At 39.7% G+C, this 21472-nt stretch overlaps 1 protein-coding gene across 3 annotated transcripts; it reads left to right on the top strand.

Moving 5' to 3' along the window:
• On the top strand, positions 1–21354 carry LOC130905655 (cytotoxic granule associated RNA binding protein TIA1-like). Of its 3 annotated transcripts, none has more exons than XM_057819233.1 (11): positions 1–241; positions 6094–6190; positions 8475–8573; positions 9221–9275; positions 9800–9887; positions 12035–12110; positions 12181–12301; positions 13523–13621; positions 13693–13777; positions 17095–17379; positions 20314–21348. In XM_057819233.1, the coding sequence occupies exons 1-11, from the start codon at positions 216–218 to the stop codon at positions 20435–20437; spliced, it is 1155 nt and encodes a 384-aa protein (XP_057675216.1). In that variant the 5' UTR covers positions 1–215; the 3' UTR covers positions 20438–21348. The 3 variants fall into 3 exon arrangements, with proteins under 3 accessions (XP_057675216.1, XP_057675217.1, XP_057675214.1); XM_057819234.1 differs by having other exon boundaries at positions 2–241; positions 12181–12286; positions 20314–21347; XM_057819231.1 differs by lacking the exon at positions 8475–8573 and having other exon boundaries at positions 70–241; positions 20314–21354.
• The last annotated feature ends 118 nt before the right edge of the window (positions 21355–21472 follow it).

Below are 21472 nucleotides of genomic sequence, written 5' to 3'. Positions count from 1 at the left end.
GGCCCTGCGCTCCGCCATCTTTATCGGCTGCCCCATTGTTCGCTCTAGCGCTACTTCCCCCACCCCGCCCCCAGTCTCGGCGGCTTTATCGTCTTCGTACTGCGCCACAAAAACACAAGCGGACTCGGTGTCACCGGCAGCTTTGCGCGACGGTCGTGGACTTGCCCCCGCCCCGCGTTTGTGACTCGGTCTTGGCCAGCAAAGTTCGAAACAGAATGGACGATGACCAGCCCAAAACCCTGTGAGTGTGCTACGGTTGTCTCGTTAGCTTTAGCTCACTTGTGTCGCTCACGTAACACGGAGCTAAAATGCTAATTGTACCCCATCAAAGCAGGGATTCAAAATGCACGCAGACTCAATTAAAATTACAAAACGCGCGAGTATGACTATTTTTAAACGAATTACCGCTTGAAAAGAAGCGGAGAAAATTTACGGTTTTTACACAGGTGTAGTGGACATTGTAGTGTGCTAACAAGCTAATTTCAGAAAGCGACCCATTCAAAATAGAGCATTTCGGGCCTTATTATTATATTCTTTTCATAATGTTTTATTTTTAGCTTCTTTAGGGTTCGTTTACATATTTGACGGCAAACTGATGCTCAGGCTAATAACCAGTTGTCTGCGCCATATTTTTTGATTTAAGATTAAGCTGGCTGCTGCTGCCCCCCCCCCCCCCCCCCAAAAAAAAAAAAAAAAAAAAAAATCAGCTCGAGGTAAGTTCAGGTCAAATCAAACGCATCAAGTCGAGGAAATCCTTAATATTTGCGGATCGATTAGGACTATTAGAAAAAAATGCGAATAACTGACGTCATATTATGAAATGTTTATTGCTACAATTGGCAAGCCTGTCAAACGGAGTTAATAAAAAACATCGGTGCTTGTATGAAATGAGACTACAAAATGATAAAAACGAACCAATCTACACTGAATGCGTTGTTATAACCGTCAGCGTAATTCTCATCAGGATTAAATACTAAAAACCGCCACAAGGCTCTATTTTAGAGCCTGTTCTGTTTGCACTATATCTGTTACCTGTATGAGCAATTATATAAATAAAAATTTTAAAAATTCTCTTGGGCTGCAGCTATCGAATATTTTAGTAAGTATTTTACTGAAAATTCCATTGAGTAATCAAAGTTTTTTGAGGTAAAGAGCAATTATGCGAAAACAATACATTTCACCTAATATTGGACAATTTTTTAGACAATTAATGTCTTTAATTTAGATGCACATTGTTGAAAACAGACAACAATTGCATCTCTAATGTGACTAGGGAAAAAAACAACTGATAAAAAAAAAAAAATGTAAGAATTTTTTTGGTAAGATCTTATTTCTTACCTGAAAATGTCATTACGCTTGATAACACACATCACTTAAAACTGAGATGTTTTCGTGTTTCAATTGAATTTCCATTTGTGTCAAGCTATTTTGAAGTTCTAGTTAAGTTTTAAGTTAGTCTAAATTGTGAGTCCTGATAGGATTTTGAGTTTTTGCAGTGTTCATAAATGTATGATACCGACTAGAGGTGGGAATCTTTGGGCACCTAACGATTCGATTACGATTCAGAGGCTCCGATTCGATTATAAATTGATTATTGATCCACACCCCCCAGCTTTTAATGTTTTGTACATTAGTTCCAAAAATGTTCAAAAAGCCTTGCAGGTTAAACCAAACTGCTATTTTAGTATCAAGTTAACAGTTAAAAACGATAAATAAAATACTCAAGTCCCCATTCTGTATCAGCAGCTTGAAACTACAGGGTGTTCCAAAATGGTTGACCCCATTCTAAATGCCCATATCTCGGAAACTATTTGATGGATTTTAATGAAACTAAATACACTTTATGTTGAAGGTCATAAGTTTTATTGGCTAAATTTACAAATAAAAATAAAAATATTTGTTGGTTCTATGACAGATTTTCATAAATGTTCAATATGAGCGCCACCTGTGACTGCACACGTCGAGTCAGTATTCGAGCTTGTGCCAAACTCGCTGTAGCATGTCTTCGGTAAGTTTCCAGTGCAGCTGTAATTCTCTGTTTCAGTTCTTCAATGTTAGCTGGAAGAGGAGGTACAAAGAAGGCACGCTGCACTGTCTTCGGTGACTGAGTCCGAGCATACTCTAACATGCAAAATGCCTTTTCTTTTGAAGTGAACAGCATTTCTTAACCTGAAAAGATAGAAATGCCAAACATTACACACAAAAACCTGAAATGTTTCTACACAAGCTGTGAAAATTTTAGTCCATTCCAATGAAAATTGTCAAAATTATTGGCCTATGAAATGGGTTCAAACATTTTGGAACACCCTGAACATTCAATTAATTTAATGTTGTGGATCCACCGTTAAAGTTGTTAAAATTGCTCCTGTTATTCCATAATTTCCCTTCTGTCTACTTTCGACAAGTCAAAGTTTTAAAACTGTTTCAGCATTTAAAGATAGATTCAAGTCAAGATATAGCCGATTTAGGGGTATTTCAGATAAAAAAAAGTAATTAGGTTCGCTACAACAGAGCATTCTAGAGAAAAACTTCATTGTGACTTCCATGGGCTTGAAGGACTGCATCCATGCGGTTCGGCAAGGATTCATGCAATTTATTAATGAAGTCATCAGGAATGTCAAAGAAAGCAGTCTTGCATGCTTCCCAGAGTTCATCAACATTCTTGGGTTTCGTCTTCCATGCTTCCTCTTTCATCATGTTCATGTCTGGTGACTGGGCTGACCAGTCCTGGAGGATCTTGATCTTCTTTGCCTTGAACTTTGAGGTAGAGATTGAAGTATGCGATGGAGCACCATCCTGCTGCAGCATTTGTCCCTTTTTACGGTTAGGAATGTAAGAGGCAGCTAAGATATGTTGATATTTCAGACTATTTATGCTGCCTTCCACCCTGCAGATCTCTTGCACACCCCCATACTGGATGAAACCCCAGACCATGGTTTTGCCACCACCAAACGTCAGTGTTTTCTGAGTGAATCTCGGATCGATGCGGGCTCCAGTAGGTCTCCTGCAATATTTGCGGCGACTGTGGTTTAATTCAATGGAAGATTCATCTGAAAAATCCACCTTTTGCCCCTTTTCCAGCGTCCATCCTTTTGACAGGCTGTGGGCTTTGGCAAATGCCACACGGTTTATAATTGTGTGCACCCTGAGAAATCTGCAGGGTGAAATATCGACAAATCTTAGCTGCCTCTTACATTCCTAACCATAAAAAGGGACAAATTCTGCAGCAGTATAGTGCTCCATCGCATACTTCAATCTCTACCTCAAAGTTCCTCAAGGCAAAAAGATCACGATCCCCCAGGACTTGCCAGCCCAGTCACCAGACATGAATATGATGAAAGAGGAAGAATGGAAGACGAAACCCAATAATGTTGATGAACTCTGTGAGGCATGCAAGACTGCTTTCATTGATGTTCCTGATGACTTCATCAATAAATTGTATGAATCCTTGCCGAACTGCATGGATGCAGTCCTTCAAGCCCATGGAAGTCATACAAAATATTACATTTGGATCTCACAGCACCACTACTTAATTCGTTTATGTAAAATTTTTGTATTTGAAGTACATTTTTTGTTCAATTTTCACACTACTTTCTGCAGGCAACAAAACTTTTGTTTTGCCAAAATTTGACCTTAAAGAGCATACGACACCAGAAAAAAAGTCTTAAATGGCATTACTATGTGAATTAGAATCATATTTTGAGACGATTCGACTATATACAACAATTTAGCAAAGCGCAGATGATGAGAAATTAGTCTTTTAATCTGCCGGTTAGCCACGCCTACAATTATAGGGCTTTAGCGTCCCCAACAGGTGGATGACGTCAGCGGTAGACTAGGCTCATCGGTTTTACTATTCAGCCCATTGAGGGGGAATTGTTCAGAACGAAGAAAACGAGACGAAGAGAGCTGCAAAATGTCATTGTTTCAGTCTCTCTACTCCCAATATTTTTACAGGATATTCTTTTTATCCAAGTATTTTCCCCAATAGCTATATAAATGGCTTGAGAAGGACCAGTCAGCCCGTCGAGGGGGAACTATTCACAATGAGGAAAACGCGACGAAGAGAGCGGCAAAATGTCATTGTTTCTGTCTCTTTACTTCAATATTTTTACAGGATATTCTTTTTATCCAAGTATTTTTCCCCAATAGCTATATAAATGGCTTGAGAAGGACCAGTCAGCCCGTCGAGGGGGAACTATTCACAATGAGGAAAACGCGACGAAGAGAGCGGCAAAATGTCATTGTTTCTGTCTCTTTACTTCAATATTTTTACAGGATATTCTTTTTACCCAAGTACTTTCCCCAATTGCTAAATAAATGGCATGGTCATGACAAATAACTTGTGCTAAATGGAATATAAAATAATAAAAATCCATTTATTCAAGACGACATGGCAAAATTACTCCATAATGGTCAAAACAGTCGACTTTACCTTTACTGTCACACCTGCCGAACGATATTTTATGACACCTAAATCGGACATATGTCATTTCCCTTCCCCGGCTTCGGAGAATGTAAACAGACCAGAAGGAGTGACAGCTAGCCGACATGCTAACCCGAACCGAGGGATGTTTCAAAGTCTTCGAAGTGGAAAATCACACATAACTAGCCTGGATTATTTGACATGACGACCCAGTTGTCGAGTTTCTTTGCGGATCGGCAAACCGCCCGGCGGAGAGCAATTTACAGTTCGTTCCCTGGAGGAGGGTGGCTGGAATTGTTGTGTAGCTAAAGTGCTAACAGCTAACTGCTAATGAGCGTGAGGATAGCTTTTTACATGCCTATCAATGATCAAACGTAAGTAGTCCTTTATGTAAAGGAATGTTATAGTGTTTACTTTGTAATCACTGTATTCGTATTTGACATAATACAAAACAAGATGTTTACTCACTTCCTTGTAAGTCCAATGGTCCCACAGTAAATATCCACGGTGAATGGGAACCTTTTGAAACTCCAAAAAGGCGCATACGCCTCTCCCGCATACAGAATGATTTTTCTGCAGCCGTTTGGCTGGCGTGATGCAAAAAATAAAAGTATTAATCCGCAAAATCAGCTGAATCCTTCGTCCTCATACACAACAGTACACTGTAGCGTGAAGAGGACGTCTTCTACCGTACACGTCACAGCGCCCTCCTCCTCAATGCGAGACCGAAGCCGGAAGTCATTCATTTTCCTGGCGCGGGATTCAAAAAACTAAATAAATATAGCGATCGCTTCCACACACATCCAAGCGGTCCATATCATTCAGGAGCATAAAATACCGCGTGTATTATGAAATAAACATGCTTTTTCGTGTCACAAGCACTTTAATGTCTTCATTAAATGATAAATCTATTTTCAGTGAAACAAATATATTTTTGTGCATTCAACATCATTTGGGAGGGTCTTGGCTTTCATATGAGCCATTTCTGAAACCAATTTAATAATTAAAAGTCAGATTATTAGCAATCGTTTCTACAAAATGGATAAGCGACAAGACTTTAGTCAGGGACTGTATATTCATGAATGGTTAAAATCAAATATATCCGCCGCCTCGGTCTTCCTGCACGCACGTGACATCAGCGCGTTGTGCCACATTAAAAGTAGTCCGGGCAAAACGCCATGCTTAGGGCTGGCGAAATTAAACGATTCCTCAAGGCGGAGAAAATTCCTCGATCCATTTTTTAAAATCGAGTTACTCAAATTATTCGGGTAATCGTTTCAGTTCTAGTTGTGTTTGTTCTTATTTGGCCGGTTCCCCTTTCAAAAGTCTCTAAAAATGATGTTTTTTTTTTTTTTTTTTTTTTTTTTTTTCCCCGTCTAGTTTGAACAGGATGAGGGGCCAAACACACGGGAGGCGACGTCGCTCGCTTTCAAAACATTTTCTATGGAACAATTGCGACGTCGCGAAAATCTCGTTGCGCCTGATCCATCCAGAATGTATTGAACGTGAGCGATGTCGCCTTCCATGTGTTTTGCTCCTGTGTAATTGAAAGAAACACAATCATCACTGTATTGTAGCATCACCACGAACAATCAATAGTGGTCAGTCAAAAAGCTGTTGAAAATAATGAACGGTTTCTGTCTGACTTCCCCACTCTTTTGTTGCAGGTACGTGGGTAATCTGTCGCGGGATGTGACAGAAGCCCTCGTCCTGGAGTTGTTCGGACAGATCGGACCCTGCAAGAGCTGCAAAATGATCGTAGATGTAAGTTCAGGGGGTTTCCTGCCTTGTTTTACTTCACGTAGCAATCTTCTCAAGGTCTAGAGATCAAACGGGAACTCCTTTCAGTGTTGAGTAGCTCTCGGTTCAACTGGAAAACAGGCTGTATTTCCTCAACTGGTGACGAACTGACAGTTTGCTCCGTCTTTTTGCAAGGGTACGTTGCCCACTTGTGTAAACACCAAATTTTAGACTTGCCTGTTTTTTTCTGGGTAAGGAAATAAGTGGTGAATAGTGCGGTTTGCATCCACCCTTTTCCAAAAATATTGAAAATTAACATTGGAAATACAAAATAATTCACTCAAAACACGATGAGATCAGCAGACGTGCTGAAGGAAATGATCTAATTTTGTTAAGTAGTTTGAAGTTAGGGATTTCAAACAAATAATGCATCTATTCTTCTATTTGTGCCAGTGCAAAAGTGACAGGCAGTACAATTAAACGCTGTATTTGTCAATGGCAGGAGGTACAATTGCCTTGTGTGTTCACTTGTCCATTCATAAACTAAGCATGCTTACTTTTCACAGTAAGTACTAAGTGAATTGTAACAACATTTGTATTTCAGTGCAGTGGTACCTCGACATACGATCGCTTCGACACACGATCTTTTTTGACATCCAATGTCAAATTTGACTCGGCATTGGTTTCTACATCCGACGACTTGCTCGTAATACAACGATTTATGACAGCGCCGCAGTTTCCTTGTTTTCCCGTAAGACGGACGCACGGCGGATTTTCTTGAGAGAGAAATCAACATGGGTTCCAAGAATGTTAGTGCAGGTGGTGAAAAAATGTGGCTTACCATTGAAATGAGGATGGAAATGATAGAAAAATATGAGTTTTGTGGGCGCGTCCGTGAACTGGCTTGACAATATGGCCATAGAAAGTCTACAATCTCGGCGGTATTCCTCTCTCCTCCGTTCACCAGTCTCTATAAGTTAAGGTGACAATTATTATTATCGTAACATTGCCCAAAAAATTGTCATCTTCGTCAGGTTTTAAATCATTTATCTCAGAACTTGTGTAACACAACATGCTTACTGTTCGCCGCTGCTGAACAAAGTGAAAGTCCCTCTCTCACTCGGTCAAGTCAGCCACGTGGTGCGTTCAGGTACACCATGCAAAATATATATACATCATAATTGGAATTATCATCGTAATAACAATATCAAAGACAAGTCGTTTCATGCACAAGGTTTTAGCTTTAGTATTTTTTGAGCACCAGACACATGAAAATGCAGGGATAGGAAGAACGTACCTTCCATAACACCAGCGGCAACAAGGCTACATAAATACCCGGTCTTTGTGGTGGCACGGGCTTGGTTCCACATCTGCCTTCTTGAACATGTTGTCCTCCCATAAATTTTTTTCTTAATATATTTCCGAGGATTCAAATCAAGACTCTGTATTGGCAGATCCTCGAAATCAGGTGACTCGGGGTGTGGAATAGAGGGCAAAAATTTGTGATTGGGACATCCTTATTACCAATCCAGTGCCATTGACACAAATGGATGTCTATCACCTTCAATTGCAGCCAATGGGTTAAAACGATGAAAAAGCATTTAGACATTTCTGAAGTTAACAATGTCTCTGAACATTTTTTGACTGTCAAATTAGTTTTTGTATAATTTGTTAATCGATTAGTGGATTCATTGTGGCAACCCTAGTGGTTATTCATGAAAAATTCCAGTACTGTTTTTTTAGTGTTGCAATGATTAATCGATTAACTCGAGTATTTGATTAGAAAAAAGGATTTGAATTAAATTTTGCTTCTTCGAGTATATGTTTAATGAAAGTGGCGTTGAAATTGTTTATTTTGAAGGTGTTTGCATTTAGTTTTATTGATTTGGGTGGATACACAGCCCTCTAGTCTGCCTCATTTCACATGGCTGAATCCAGCTGCTCCATGTTAAGACCAACATAAGCCAAGTTTTTGTTTATAATTTAGTTTATAGGTATATTTAGCTGTTATTTTGTGGGAATGTGTCTGAACCATTTAAGAACATTGAAAAAAAAATAGCGTTTTATAGCATTTAAGCTAGCAGACTTTTGCTTAGCCAATTATTCTTTTGCCGTACATAGATCCTTATTTATTTTTTTACCATTTGAGGCTCGGATTAGGTATTTTATTTTTCATGTTCCTTATCCGATTACTCGATTATTTGAACTAACTAGTTCATCAATTAATCGACTACTAAAATAATCGATAGCTGCAGCCCTACTGTTTGTCAATATTTACGCGCTGAATACGCTATCTTGTCCACTGTAGACGGCGGGTCACGATCCCTACTGCTTTGTGGAATTCTATGAGCATAGACACGCCATGGCCACCATTGCAGCCATGAATGGTCGGAAAATTCTGGGTAAGGTAAGCAAACGCATCTCCTTCGGCTGGGGCCTCTCGGACCGGGACCAATTTTGAAACCCTCTGCAAAGAAAAAATATATCTTAAACCGTACAAGCCAGCCCACTCCAAATGTTTTAATGTATTGGGCGAAGGCTAAAGGATGACATTGCCCGACTACATCGTATTACTGGTGTGTGTGTGTGTGTTCTGTAATTGATTTGATGTACCACCTTTTTCCCCACTAGACGCCACACTTGTAGCAAGACAAACATTCAGTTGAAAATATTCTATTCCTCAACAGGTATTGAAGGAGCGTTTGAGGAGTAGAACAAGTTCGTAAAATTCACTTGTTTGTAAGTCCCTTGTTATTTGGACCTTACTTCCTTCAGTTTTTGCTCCAAATTTTTTTTTTTGGACTGATATTGTTCCTGATTTCTTACTGTTTTGTTTAGTTGATGGGAAGGTCTGTACCTTTGCATAAATCAGTAGTGCTGGGTAATGTTGCAGAACAGATGCCACCACATTTAAAAAAAAAAAAAAAAAAAAGTCTCAAAATCGGCAAATAAATGTTAAAGTGGTGTGTGACAGACAAGTGGTCTAATAAAAACTTGCATAGTTTTGCTCATGTTTCACACGTGCTTTTTTGGCCATGTTTTGTCTCTTAACAGGAAGTCAAGGTCAACTGGGCCACCACGCCGACCAGCCAAAAGAAGGACACAAGCAGTACGTGCAAACCCACACAATAAGTTCTCATTTTACTCAAACAAAACTAAAAAAAAAAATGTGTACACTTTTGGATGAAAATGCTTGTCTTAGTCATATTTTAGTTGGCGTGTTTGACTTCATGGTCACCATTCCTCGACTCGCAAAAACATCTTTATTGGCTCCCTTTCAAATGAAAGTCCAGCTAACAAGCTCATTCCTCATTGGCTCCTATTCATTTTAAACTGAAACCGACCAAAAGGAAAAAATACCTCCAATTGACTCTTTGAATCACAACATAATCTCCATTGGCGGCCATTATTTTTTACCAAAAACGTCCAAATAATTGACATCACACGTTCCCACTTTTTTGATATTTTTTCCCCCACAAACAAAGGTTCTGTAAAACACCTGCAATATTTGCATTTTTTTTTTTCAACCAGAATTGGATTAATTAGCAATTTAAAAAAGGGCTCTAAACTTGTGTTTTTGACCGATACTGATATCTAAAAAAAAAAAGCTTCAATTTTTAAAATGTGTTTCAGGTCACTTCCATGTTTTTGTCGGCGATCTAAGTCCTGAGATCACCACGGAAGACATCAAGGCGGCTTTCGGTCCCTTTGGGAAAATATCGTGAGTCGACAGTAAACATTTTCACCTCTCATTGCTATGCTAGGTTAATTGCCTGGCTCTGCCAAACTATTCTCCCTGTATTTTTCAAACACTGAGAGAAATAGTCTGGGAACCATCCCATTAACGGCCTTTTCGAGCAGGTACAAAATCAATCGACAAATCAGATTCGTTTATTTGCATGACGTGTTCTTCACGAGCAACGTCACTCTTGCGCGTCGAAAGTCGTCTCCACAACACAGATGGTCAACGGGATAACCGAGAACATGTTCCAATCCGCGGTAAATTCTGTTTTAAATTACCAAAAACACATCGACACGAGTCATTGACAATAGTCTGTCTCGCGCTAGCCATGTTGAATAAACTCCGCTCTCTTCGTATGTTTACGTCCGCGCGCAAGTCCCTCATGCTTCCGTCGTCAGTTAATAACGTCATGTCTGCCCGTCGCTGATTGGTCTACTCCGCTGTCTGTTTGCTGTGGCTTGCTCCGCCCTGGAAATTGTATCCGTTGGAATGGTGGCCAGACTCAATAGCTGGAACAGCGTTGAGTCTGGTGTACCAGGCAACTAGGTTAATACCGTATTGGCCGAATATAAGACGGCCACGATTATAAGACGATCCCCTCTTTTTCAAGACTCAAGTTTGAAAAAAAGACTTTTTGAACACCAAATTTTTATACAGAAAATAATTACAGTACATCTGAAACAAATGATTATATCAATATATTTGAGAGAAAAAGCATGTTATTTTGCCTCATTCAAATCTTAATATCTGAACATTTAAATATGTAAACTAAAGTGCAATCACATTTGTAAATGAAAGGCTTCTGGTGTTTTAAATGTAAATAAACCAATCTATTGTGATAAAACAACAAAATTGCAATAACTGCATTAATCATCAAAGTGAGGTCTAACTGTAACTAGTCTTGAAACAAATCTGAATAAGGAAAAACATTGCAATAAAATAATGCAAACTGGTTAAACCTGAGAGTAGCTGAGATCTGTCATGACAGAACATTACTCCTCAAGTTCAGCATTCGCTTCAATGATATCTGGCGCCATCTAGCGTCGTAAATGGGTATAATGTCTAGACCCCGAATATAAGACAACTCCCACTTTTTCAGTGTTATTTCAATGCAAAAAAACACTGTCTTATTTTCGGGCCAATACAATAATATAGTACCGTTTTCAAAATATCCTTAGCTCATCAACAGAGGTGGGTAAAGTTGCTAAAAAAATTTCTCGGGTAAGAGTAGCATTACTTCAAAATAATAATACTCAAGTGAAAGAAGTCATCCAAAAATGTACTCAAGTAAAAGTAAAGTATTTGGTGAAAAAAATACTCAAGTCATGAGTCGCGTCATAAATACGGACGTGAGATATAGATTGATTCGCCGGCCACTTGAGCAACCAAAATGAGGTGAAATTACAAATTATTTTACATTTGCCGAATACAGAAGGGCTGACACGGATTTTTATCGTCACAAGAAAATGCTACAAAGTATGTACATATAAACTAAAATAGTATGTCATTCTTTTTTTATTGCAGATATTGATCGCAATAAAACATTTGGACAACATGCATGTGCAAAACAGGTCAATTAATCACATATAAAATTATTAGAAAAAATGGCATTCGAGAATGTGATATCAGACAGCAGATCTCCGGAGCAGCCTTAGAGACTCGCCAAACTTTAAATAGTCTTCAAAATCATCATAATTACAATCATCATCGTAATAACAATATAAAAGGCAAAAAGTCGTTTCATGCGCAAGATTTTAGCTTTAGTATTTTTTGAGCACCAGACACATGAACATGCACATAAGAAGAGCATACCTTCCATAACACAGCGGCAACATGGCAACACCTGATCTTTGTGGTGACACGAGCTTGGTTCCACATCTGCCCTTCATGAACATGAAATTCTAAAACTGAAGTTGCTCGCAGACATAAGGAAGTAAAGCGGAAGTAACTCGGAAACTTGTTTATATTGATTTAAAATCTTGATTAGAAGAATCATAGTAAAAATCCAACTGTTGTAAAACTACTTACAGCGATTTACACTGCTGGTTCACGTGTCTGTAATTTTATATTTGTGAACACATATGATGTACGGCTATTGCTGACTGCGTTTGCTTGTTGTTGTACAGTGATTGTCGGGTGGTGAAGGACATGGCTACTGGCAAATCCAAAGGCTATGGCTTTGTGTCCTTCTTCAACAAATGGGTGAGCGTTCAGTTTCAAACTGTGGACGAATTGCCGAGCGGCCACTTGACGCACTTGTTGTCGCGCGCAGGACGCGGAGAACGCTATCCAGCAGATGGGAGGCCAGTGGCTGGGAGGAAGGCAGATCCGGACCAACTGGGCCACGCGGAAGCCCACGCCTAAATCCACCAATGAAAGTGTGTTTAATAAGAGTGAGAGAATGCAGTTTCTGTTAAAAAAAAAAAAGTTTTGGAGCCCTGAGAAGCAGAGCTAAAAAGCTGCATAATTGATAGAAATGTTGACATAAAATATTGCACTTTAAATGTTTTAAATGTTATCAAAATCCATTTGAATTGGCTGGTAGTGAATATGTTAAAGTGTAATGGACGTCCACTCCATTTAATCTTATTGAGCCCAAATGTATAGTAGTCACATAGTATATGCATTAGTAAAAGTATTGACGTCCACATATGTGGACACATTTTGCCCCATGTTAGCCATACTATAAGCCATGCCAAATGATAATACTCAGGCATATATGACCCGAAATGTGATGTTCGCGTGTGTGGATGCCAGGCCTTAGGAGTTTAAAAAGACCGACCGACAGTGATGTAGTCCAATCCATTTTAACTGAAATAGATTGGACATCTGTCACTTTTTGACAAAATACTTGTTCTTCATACTTAAGTCCAAAATGTGTTAATTTTCATCAACAAATATGCAAAAAGTTTTGTTCGAGGAATACTCCAAATGTTTTCATCTGTAAAAATTCAAAGGTTTTAGTTGCAAAATAAATACGAAAAAAAGTTTCCGACAATTTCGAATGAACATTGACAGACGAGCACATACTGTAGCGTCTACAAAGACAACTTTGTGAGGGTTTTTCCAATGGTTTTTGCAACCTGAAGCAATGACCACTACTGTAAGCTGTAGCTGACGTCAACGAAACGACAGCAACAGTTTAAGAAGACGCTCGATATGCTAAAGTTAATGCTAACGCGAATGCTATGTAAATGCTACGTTTTACATTTAGTGTGCAATGATCACTTGTCACAGACCTTTTACCAAGATAAGAAAACGAATCTTACATTGTGTTTCAAAACAAGCAAGCCTGGAGCGCAGCCTGGCTTGAAGAATATTATTGTTTATAAACTGTTATCTTTGGTAGTGAATGAGGGTTGGAGGGCGGGGTGCAGGACATGCCACATGAGTAACATGATCCAAACACTATTTCAATGCAGGCTCTCTACACGTACAGGAAGAAAATACTTTTGATGAAAAATGCCTTATTTTCTTCTCGTTCTCTCATTCAACTAAAATTGGTATTCGCCGAGTTATGTTTTCGTCTCCCAAGACATGTTTTTAGCTCTTCACCGTTAACAAAAAACAACAATTTAGCAACTGACTGAAATAACGGGCTTGTGCTTTGGCAGCAAACACCACAAAGCAGCTGTCATTTGATGAGGTGGTGAACCAGTCCAGCCCCAGTAACTGCACCGTATACTGCGGAGGACTCACGGCAGGTCTCACAGGTGAGGATAAAATATAATAAACAAGCTCTCCTTTCAATATTAACACTCAAATGCTTTCTTTATCTTCACAGAGCAAATTATGAGACAGACCTTCTCGCCATTTGGACAAATCATGGAAATCCGTGTTTTTCCGGACAAAGGCTATTCGTTCGTGAGGTCAGTCTATTTCTTTGGCCATTGCTGAATTTTTGAGAGTGGGTCTAAGCCGCTGTTATGTTATTTAATTCAAAGCTTTTTTTCCTAATCAAATTACTCGAGTTAATCGATTAATCGCTGCAGCACCACTAGCAGGCATGAAAATCTCTAACCTTTCGGCAAAATTCGCTGTTTTGAAGTCAGAAAGTGTGACCTACGTGATTTGTGTAGATCCGAGGAAAATTTTTTTAAGGGGCCGGGGGTCGGGAGATTCTTTTTAAGCGCCGTCATCCAGTTGTAATTCGTGAAGATGACAGACAATTGCAAGCCTGCAGATTGTAAGTCCATCTAACTAACGACATGTTTTATTGAAGTTGCTAAGCCTGTCACGATATGCAACGAGTCCATTTATCGCACTGTAAATAAAAATGAGGGCGGTAATTTTCACGACTGGTTTATCGCCGCGTGCGTGCATACATTTGTGCGTGCGTGTTGATGGGATATGAGACTCCAGTTCCTTTCACAGATGTTTATTGGCCATCAACACGCCATAGAATTAAAGTTCAGACATACAAAATAAGGAAACACATCTATATTAAACACTGTAAACTAGAGATGTCCCAATCGATCGGGTCTGATTACGTCATTTTCAAAGTATTGGAATCGGCAAAAAATATCGGCCATGCCTTTTTTAATATATATATTTTTTAATTAAATTGTTTTCTAACTGTATTTAACGTTACAGGCATAATATGTTACACTCATCCAGAGTCTTTAGTTTAGGCTTAAGGTAGGGTTATCAGATTTATCCCAATAACGGTGGTAATTAGTTTTTTAAAATATGTATCACGTTAAAATATTTAACGCAATTAATGTATGCGCTGCACGACCCACCCATGTATTGTTGCGCTCAATCTGTAATGGCGCCGTTTTACCTATATAGAGAGATAAAAGGCAGCGTAAAATGAGTAGAGTGAATTTTGGCATCCTTTGGAGCATTTATTAATCGGCTAAAGCTTTACAATCCCTCTCCCTACGATTAGAAATATCATGGGAAGTAATGTGGGGAAGCAAGGTAGCAATTGATCATTTTCTTAACACCTTGTGTTATTTCCCAACGCAGAGAAGATATATCAATTGGTAGCACTATGCACAGTCATGGTTCCACCTCCCATCATGCATTTGGGCATGGCCACAGTATCATTTACTGCAAGCTCAACATATACACTAGATGGCAATATTTAGTTACAATATACAAAGCCACATTTATCATTTAAGAATTAAAAGTCTATCCGTGGACCCCTCGCACTGAAAGAATGTTAATAATGTAAATGCCATCTTGAGGATTTATTGTCATAATAAACAAATACAGTACTTATGTACTGTATGTTGAAGGTAAATATTCGTCCGAGTTTTATTCATTTTTTTCTTAATGCATATGATCGGGAAAAATTATCGGGAATGATTGGAATTGAAACGGGAGCAAAAAAAAGTAAACAGATCGGGAAATATCGGGATCGACAGATACTCAAACTAAAACGATCAGGATCGGATCGGGAGCAAAAAAACATGATCGGGACAACCCTACTGTAAACGTTAGCATTCCTACATTGAGGGTAAGGGGGGGGGGCAACCTACTTTAGCCTGCTATAATACATTGGCAGTTTTCTCCAAAACGCAAACTTGCGGTTAAAAGGTGACACTTCAGACATGAAAAATCGCTGGTTAACAGCATTTGCAAACGGAAAAAAAAAAGATTACTGACACCACATGCAATGACAGAAAGAGCTTTTTTTGTGGAGTGTAAAGCTTACGGTTAGCGGTTTAGCGAACATTCTTCCGGTGAACATTTCAAAATAAAAGCAAGCCATGTTCGTCATATAAATAACGATTTCTGGAGTTAATCCCACATACTTCGGAATTTAGATTCTACACCAAGAATAGATTTAAAATGACACCTTTGACAAATCTGATTGGCAATGAATAGTAGTATACCATAATATTAATGCTAGATTTTTTTTTTATTATTTTTTTAAGAATTTTTTTTTTTTAAGAATTGTTTTGAATCATGTTGGAAAGGTGAAGTCTGTGTTTTGAATGTTTACATTCCATTCTTTTGCACTAGTTAATGCTATCAGCATTTGACCTTGTTGTTTATTTGTGATTTATTGTTTTTATTTACAGTACGACTCGGGAGAAAATTACCGTATTTTTCGGACTACAAGTCGCTCCTGAGTATAAGTCGATCCAGCCATAAAATGCCCAACGAAGAGGAAAAAAAACATATACGAGTCGCACCGGAGTATAAGTCGAATTTTTGGGGGAAATTTACTTGATAAAATCCAACACATAGAACAGACATGTCATCTTGAAAGGCAGTTTAATATAAAAATACAATAGAGAACAACATGCTCAATAAATGTACAGTGTACAGTGCATGAACAACGAAATGTGAATATACTGTCCTACGCTACAGCCTGTCCTGGCTATACAGCGAACTCGCAAAAGACAATGGTGGACGTCCGTATAATTTGCTGAATCAATTTGGTCCTCGATAGAAAACAGGTTCGCATCAACGTAAATAAATGATAATTAGGTACTATTAGTAATAAGTAACAGGTTAGCATGCGTTCGCTATCATTAGCACATCGTTCAAACAACCACACAACTGGCTCTAAGTGTCCGATCGCGGGTGGAAAACACACAACAACAACAACAGAAAAGATGATACACGCAGGCGTTGCCTCTGTAGAGATGATTTAAAAGCATAAACAATGAAAGGAGGTTCGCATCCATCTATTCTCTCTAGCTAACTCGCCCACTCACTCACTCAGAGCTACGTAGCTGTCCGTCTTCTTCTGGGGTGTCACGTAAACAAGTGCGAGTGCGCCCTCACGTGGGCGTGAAAGCGCCACAAACTAAATGCAACCATTTCAAGATAAAAAAATCAATAATACAATTGAACATACACTGCCAAAGGCAGAACGCGAACGTGGCCATAGCTTTAAAGAGTTATTCAGATAACTATAGCATAAGAACATGCTAACAACTTTACAAAACCATCAGTGTCACTAAAAAACACCAAAATAACATGTGAAATTATATCATAATGTGTTAATAATTCCACACATAAGTTGCTCCTGAGTATAAGTCGCACCCCCAGCCAAAATATGAAAAAAAAACGCGACTTATAGTCCGAAAAATACAGTAGTCGTTTTGGACAGCCCTAATTGTACAGTGTACCGGAACATATTTCCTCCATACCCTTCTCACCTTTTTAACCCCTGACCCATTTTCATGCCTGAACTAGGGTCTAATGTCATATTTAACTTGTGTAGGTTCAACTCTCACGAGGCGGCCGCCCACGCCATCGTCTCTGTCAACGGCACGTCGGTGGAGGGCTTTGTGGTCAAGTGCTACTGGGGGAAAGAGACCACAGACTTGGTCAGCCCCATACAACAGGTCCAGATGCCGCAGAGCACAGTGAGCTTCGCGGCGCAGCCCTATAGCCAGTGGGGGCAGTGGTACGGCAACACGCAGCAGATCGGCCAGTACGTGCCCAACGGGTGGCAAGTGCCCAGCTACAGCGTCTATGGACAGAGCTGGGATCAGCAGTGCTACAAGTGAGTGCTCGGTGTACGGTTCGGTTACGGTTGGTGATACAAGGCTCACCATAATGATGATCTTACAATGTACAATTTCCGATACGCGGGCAAGGAAATCATTCTAGGATTCTCTAGTGACTAATAAACAGAAAAACAAGCTTCTGCCGTGAATTGGAACGAGTTCATCACTAGTAGACACCCAATCCATTTGAACAGGAATGTTGATTCGCTGCCATCCCTCCCACTTCACAGCCAATCCCAGGCAATGAGTTCATTTTGGGGCATTTTATGTTAGTTTCTGTTGATTTTTGGTCACTTCCTTTTGGGACATTTACGGGTCACTTCCTGTTTATCGGTCACTTGATTTTAGGGCTGCAGCTATCGATTATTTTAGTAGTCGATTAATCGATGAACTAGTTAGTTCGAATAATCGAGTGATCGGATAAGGAACATGAAAAATTAAACTACCTGAGCTAAGCCTCAAACGGTATAAAAAAATAAACAAGGATCTATGCACAACAAAAGAACAATTGGCTAATAACAAAAGTCCGCTAGTTTAAATGCTATAAAACGCTAGGGGTTTTTTTTTTGTGTTTTTTTTTTTTTAAACAATGCCCCTAACAAATGGTTCAGACATACGTATATTCCTACAAGAAACGGCATAATATACTTATAAACTAAATAGTGAATGGATTTGAAAAACATTTACTCAAACAAAAACTTGGCTTATGTTAGTCTTAACATGGAGCAGCTGCATTCAGCCATGTTAAATGCAGTGTGTCCACCCAAATCAATAAAACTAAATACAAACACGTTTAAAATTAACCATTACAACGTCACTTTAATTAAACGAATACTCAAAGCAGCAGAATTTAATTTGAATCTTTTTTTTCCTAATCAAATACTCGAGTTAATCGATTAACGGTTGCAGCACTACTTGATTTAAAGCAACAGTATGAAATTTTTTCAGTTTTGGTTGATTTTAGCGGCGCGTGTGGACAACAGCAGTAGTGTTTTGCGTTTCCCATGAGGTTGAGCGCACGGTGTCGTAAAATCCTGATCTACAGTCGCCTGCAGATGGTTAAACGACATTTTTTGTTTCCAGCGGCTGTGTGAAGGATGAATAGTAATGACTAATGAGGTAATGAATCCAGTTGTGGCTAAACAATAGCATTTATGAGAGTTAGCAACCGTGGGGCGGCAATGTTGCCCAATGTGTATTTAGTGTACTTTTATCCTTTTCTACTCCTCAAAGATTTTTCTCTTTTGTTACCATCTTTGATGGTTTTTCGTGAAAGCATTCGCATCGACGTACGCCTTTATAATGAATGGGGAAGGGGGAAGTGACTATGCCGTAAAGCAGTCAGCACATTTGTAGTTTTTTTGTGTGTGGCAGTGTTCCTGCCACCCTCCTCAAAGTTAGTGCCGGTGAAAGTGATACAGACCCCCTCAAGATATAAAAGAGGTGTCATTTAACTAGTTGTCAGTCGACATATCATCACAAATGTTATGAAAATATTTTATAAAGGTTGAAAAGTTACCCAGTGTTGCTTAAAGTGTATTCACAAGTCACTTTTGAGTTTGGCTCACTTCCTGAACATTTTTGGTCGTTTCCTGTTGGCTTTAGGGCATTTTCAGGTAACTTCCTATTGATTTCGGGCCACTTCCTCTTGATTTTTTGGAAGTGACTCAAAATCAACAGGAAGTGACCTGTAGATGCCCACAAGACTAGCCATGAATGCTCTTGTTTCAGTACCATTGACAGGGCACTTCCAGGTTACTTCCTGTTCATTTAGTGTCATTTACTGTTGGTTTTGGGGCATTTTTGGGTCACCTCTAGGCAGAGGCGTAGCAAGGCTTCCCGGGGGCCCGTCGAGCATGTGCAAGTAAGGGGGACTGTTGGACTTGGAGCAATAGAAGAAAGAGTAGCAACACAAAAATACCACCATTGGATGCGGAGGTATATACCTTTGTGTGAAATCAGTAGTCAGATTGGCCCTATGACCCACCAAATTCAAATTATTCCGTAAAAACGACTGATATGTGGATTACCGACCGAGAATTGAGAATTTGCTAATAAAATTGTTTAGGATTATTTTAGATGTACAGTGGGGAGAACAAGTATTTGATACACTGCCAATCCATTGGCAGTGTATCAAATACTTGTTCTCCCCACTGTATATATGTTATATTTTTCTTAGAGTATTCGACGAGTAATAGGATGAACCCATTAATAGACTTTTTTGGAAAAATCATCATTTCTTTAAGTAGTCACATGAATAATGAGGTGGCCTGTGAAAATCAACATTAAACAACTTGGCAAGGACTTTCCAGAGAGTACTTGGTGAGTCACTATTCAAACAATCATGTGTTATTAATAGCTGATTGGACTTTCTTAAACATGTATAATCTACGTGACACGGTTAGTGCTGATTGGGATTGATAGCAGAATCGTTAAACACTCCCTACACTTGCCGCTGCGACAGTGCAGTAAAGCTGCTTGTGCTAAATCTGTTGGCCCTCTGGGGGCCCCTGCTGGCTGGGGGCCCTTGGCAATTGCCTGGTTTGCCTAATGGGGCGCGACGCCTCTGCCTCTAGGATTACTCATTAGCTGCTATTGACAGTGCTAGTCATCCATACCATTTTGACTGGGAGCGGGCAAATGAACGAAAGGAACTGCGGACACGAAAGTGAGCTAAGTGCCGTACTGCACGCACCGAATGTCACAAATCTACGCTTTTACGGCACAGATTTGAAAATAAAACCATGTGAATTTGTGTGAATAGTATGAATGAGCTACAGAACAAGCCCGCGGGCCCGAACAGATCCCCTGGCAGGCCGGTTCCGTACATTTGACACCTCTGTAGTGTCATAAAATCGATCAATTGCCCTTGTATTTAATATTGACCAAAATTACCTCTGTCAATTTCAACCCTACTGTTTTGTTTTCAGTCCTCTTCCTTCTGGCGCCGGATGGACCGGCGTGGGCACGGTGACCAACGGCGGCATGGTAGAACCCGGCCAAGGAGTCAACGGAACCATGCTCGCCAACCAGGCCGGCTTCCACACCCACTGATCTCACCTTCTGGGACGCCACTCATTGCTCTCCGCTTAGGGACACGGCTCGGCATTATAATTTTTTTTTTTCATCTTTGTTTTCTTTGATCGACTCGGTTCGGTCGGGGGGGGGGGATACGCACCTCGAGTCCTCGACGCCACCACGGGTCAAGTTGAGCGCAGCTACTACAGTTCATAATAGCGAAAAGCGGTGTTGGTTCGGACAGGTTTTGTTTGCAGAGCCAAAGAGATATTTTTTCGCGCCCTTCTGTTCCGTGTTGTCTCCCTCTCACGTTAGTCCCGGCCAGTTCTCAGGGTGCGGAAGTCATTCTGTGAAATGTAGGAAATCACTGAGAGTGAGGAAAAAGCAAAAAAAAAAAAAAAAATGACGAACTGAATAGCCCAAACGACTTTGTGTGCATGAACGGACACTTTGACACACAAGGCAGGACCCCACATCATTTCTTCACCCCTCAAACCGAAAGGACTATACCATTTTTCTTCTTTCTCGGCTTGTATAAACAGCTTTTTGCCTTTCGTTTCTTTCAGTTCGGGGGATTCGACTGTCTTACGGAGGGGGAAAAAATGTCGCAGCTTATATAGAAAACATCGAATGGCTGCCGACTTGATTTTTCATCTTTTAAATTGGAATTTTCAATCATGTTTCGCAGGGACTAGAACTGCCACACTTGTCTCGACTTAGCAGGCAGGCAAATATTGCACAACGACTTAAAGAAAATCAATTTGAAGTGTTTTTGTTTGTTTTGCATTCCACCTCCTTTTGTAATTTCATTTTGGAAGTCTTATTGTAAATAACCGAGTGCTCTGTTCAATTGTATCTGTATAAAGACGTGTTCATTCAGAACATTTGTGTGTGAATATGTGAGTGATTAGTGAGTGCGCGCACGCATGAGTGAGAGACGGCTGTCTAAATAAAAGTGTGACATGTAAGAAGAGTGTAAGTGAATGTATTCAAACTTTAAACGTGTGGCTATGTACTTCAAAGGTAGAGCTAGCTTGTTTGAGTGAGCAAAAAACGGGTGATTTTCTATTG

The sequence above is a fragment of the Corythoichthys intestinalis genome, chromosome 17 (genome assembly GCF_030265065.1).
Source record: "Corythoichthys intestinalis isolate RoL2023-P3 chromosome 17, ASM3026506v1, whole genome shotgun sequence".
NCBI classification, from domain to species: Eukaryota; Metazoa; Chordata; class Actinopteri; order Syngnathiformes; family Syngnathidae; genus Corythoichthys; species Corythoichthys intestinalis.
Note: the sequence above shows the minus strand (reverse complement) of the source record. Positions and strands in the feature narration are given on the sequence as shown.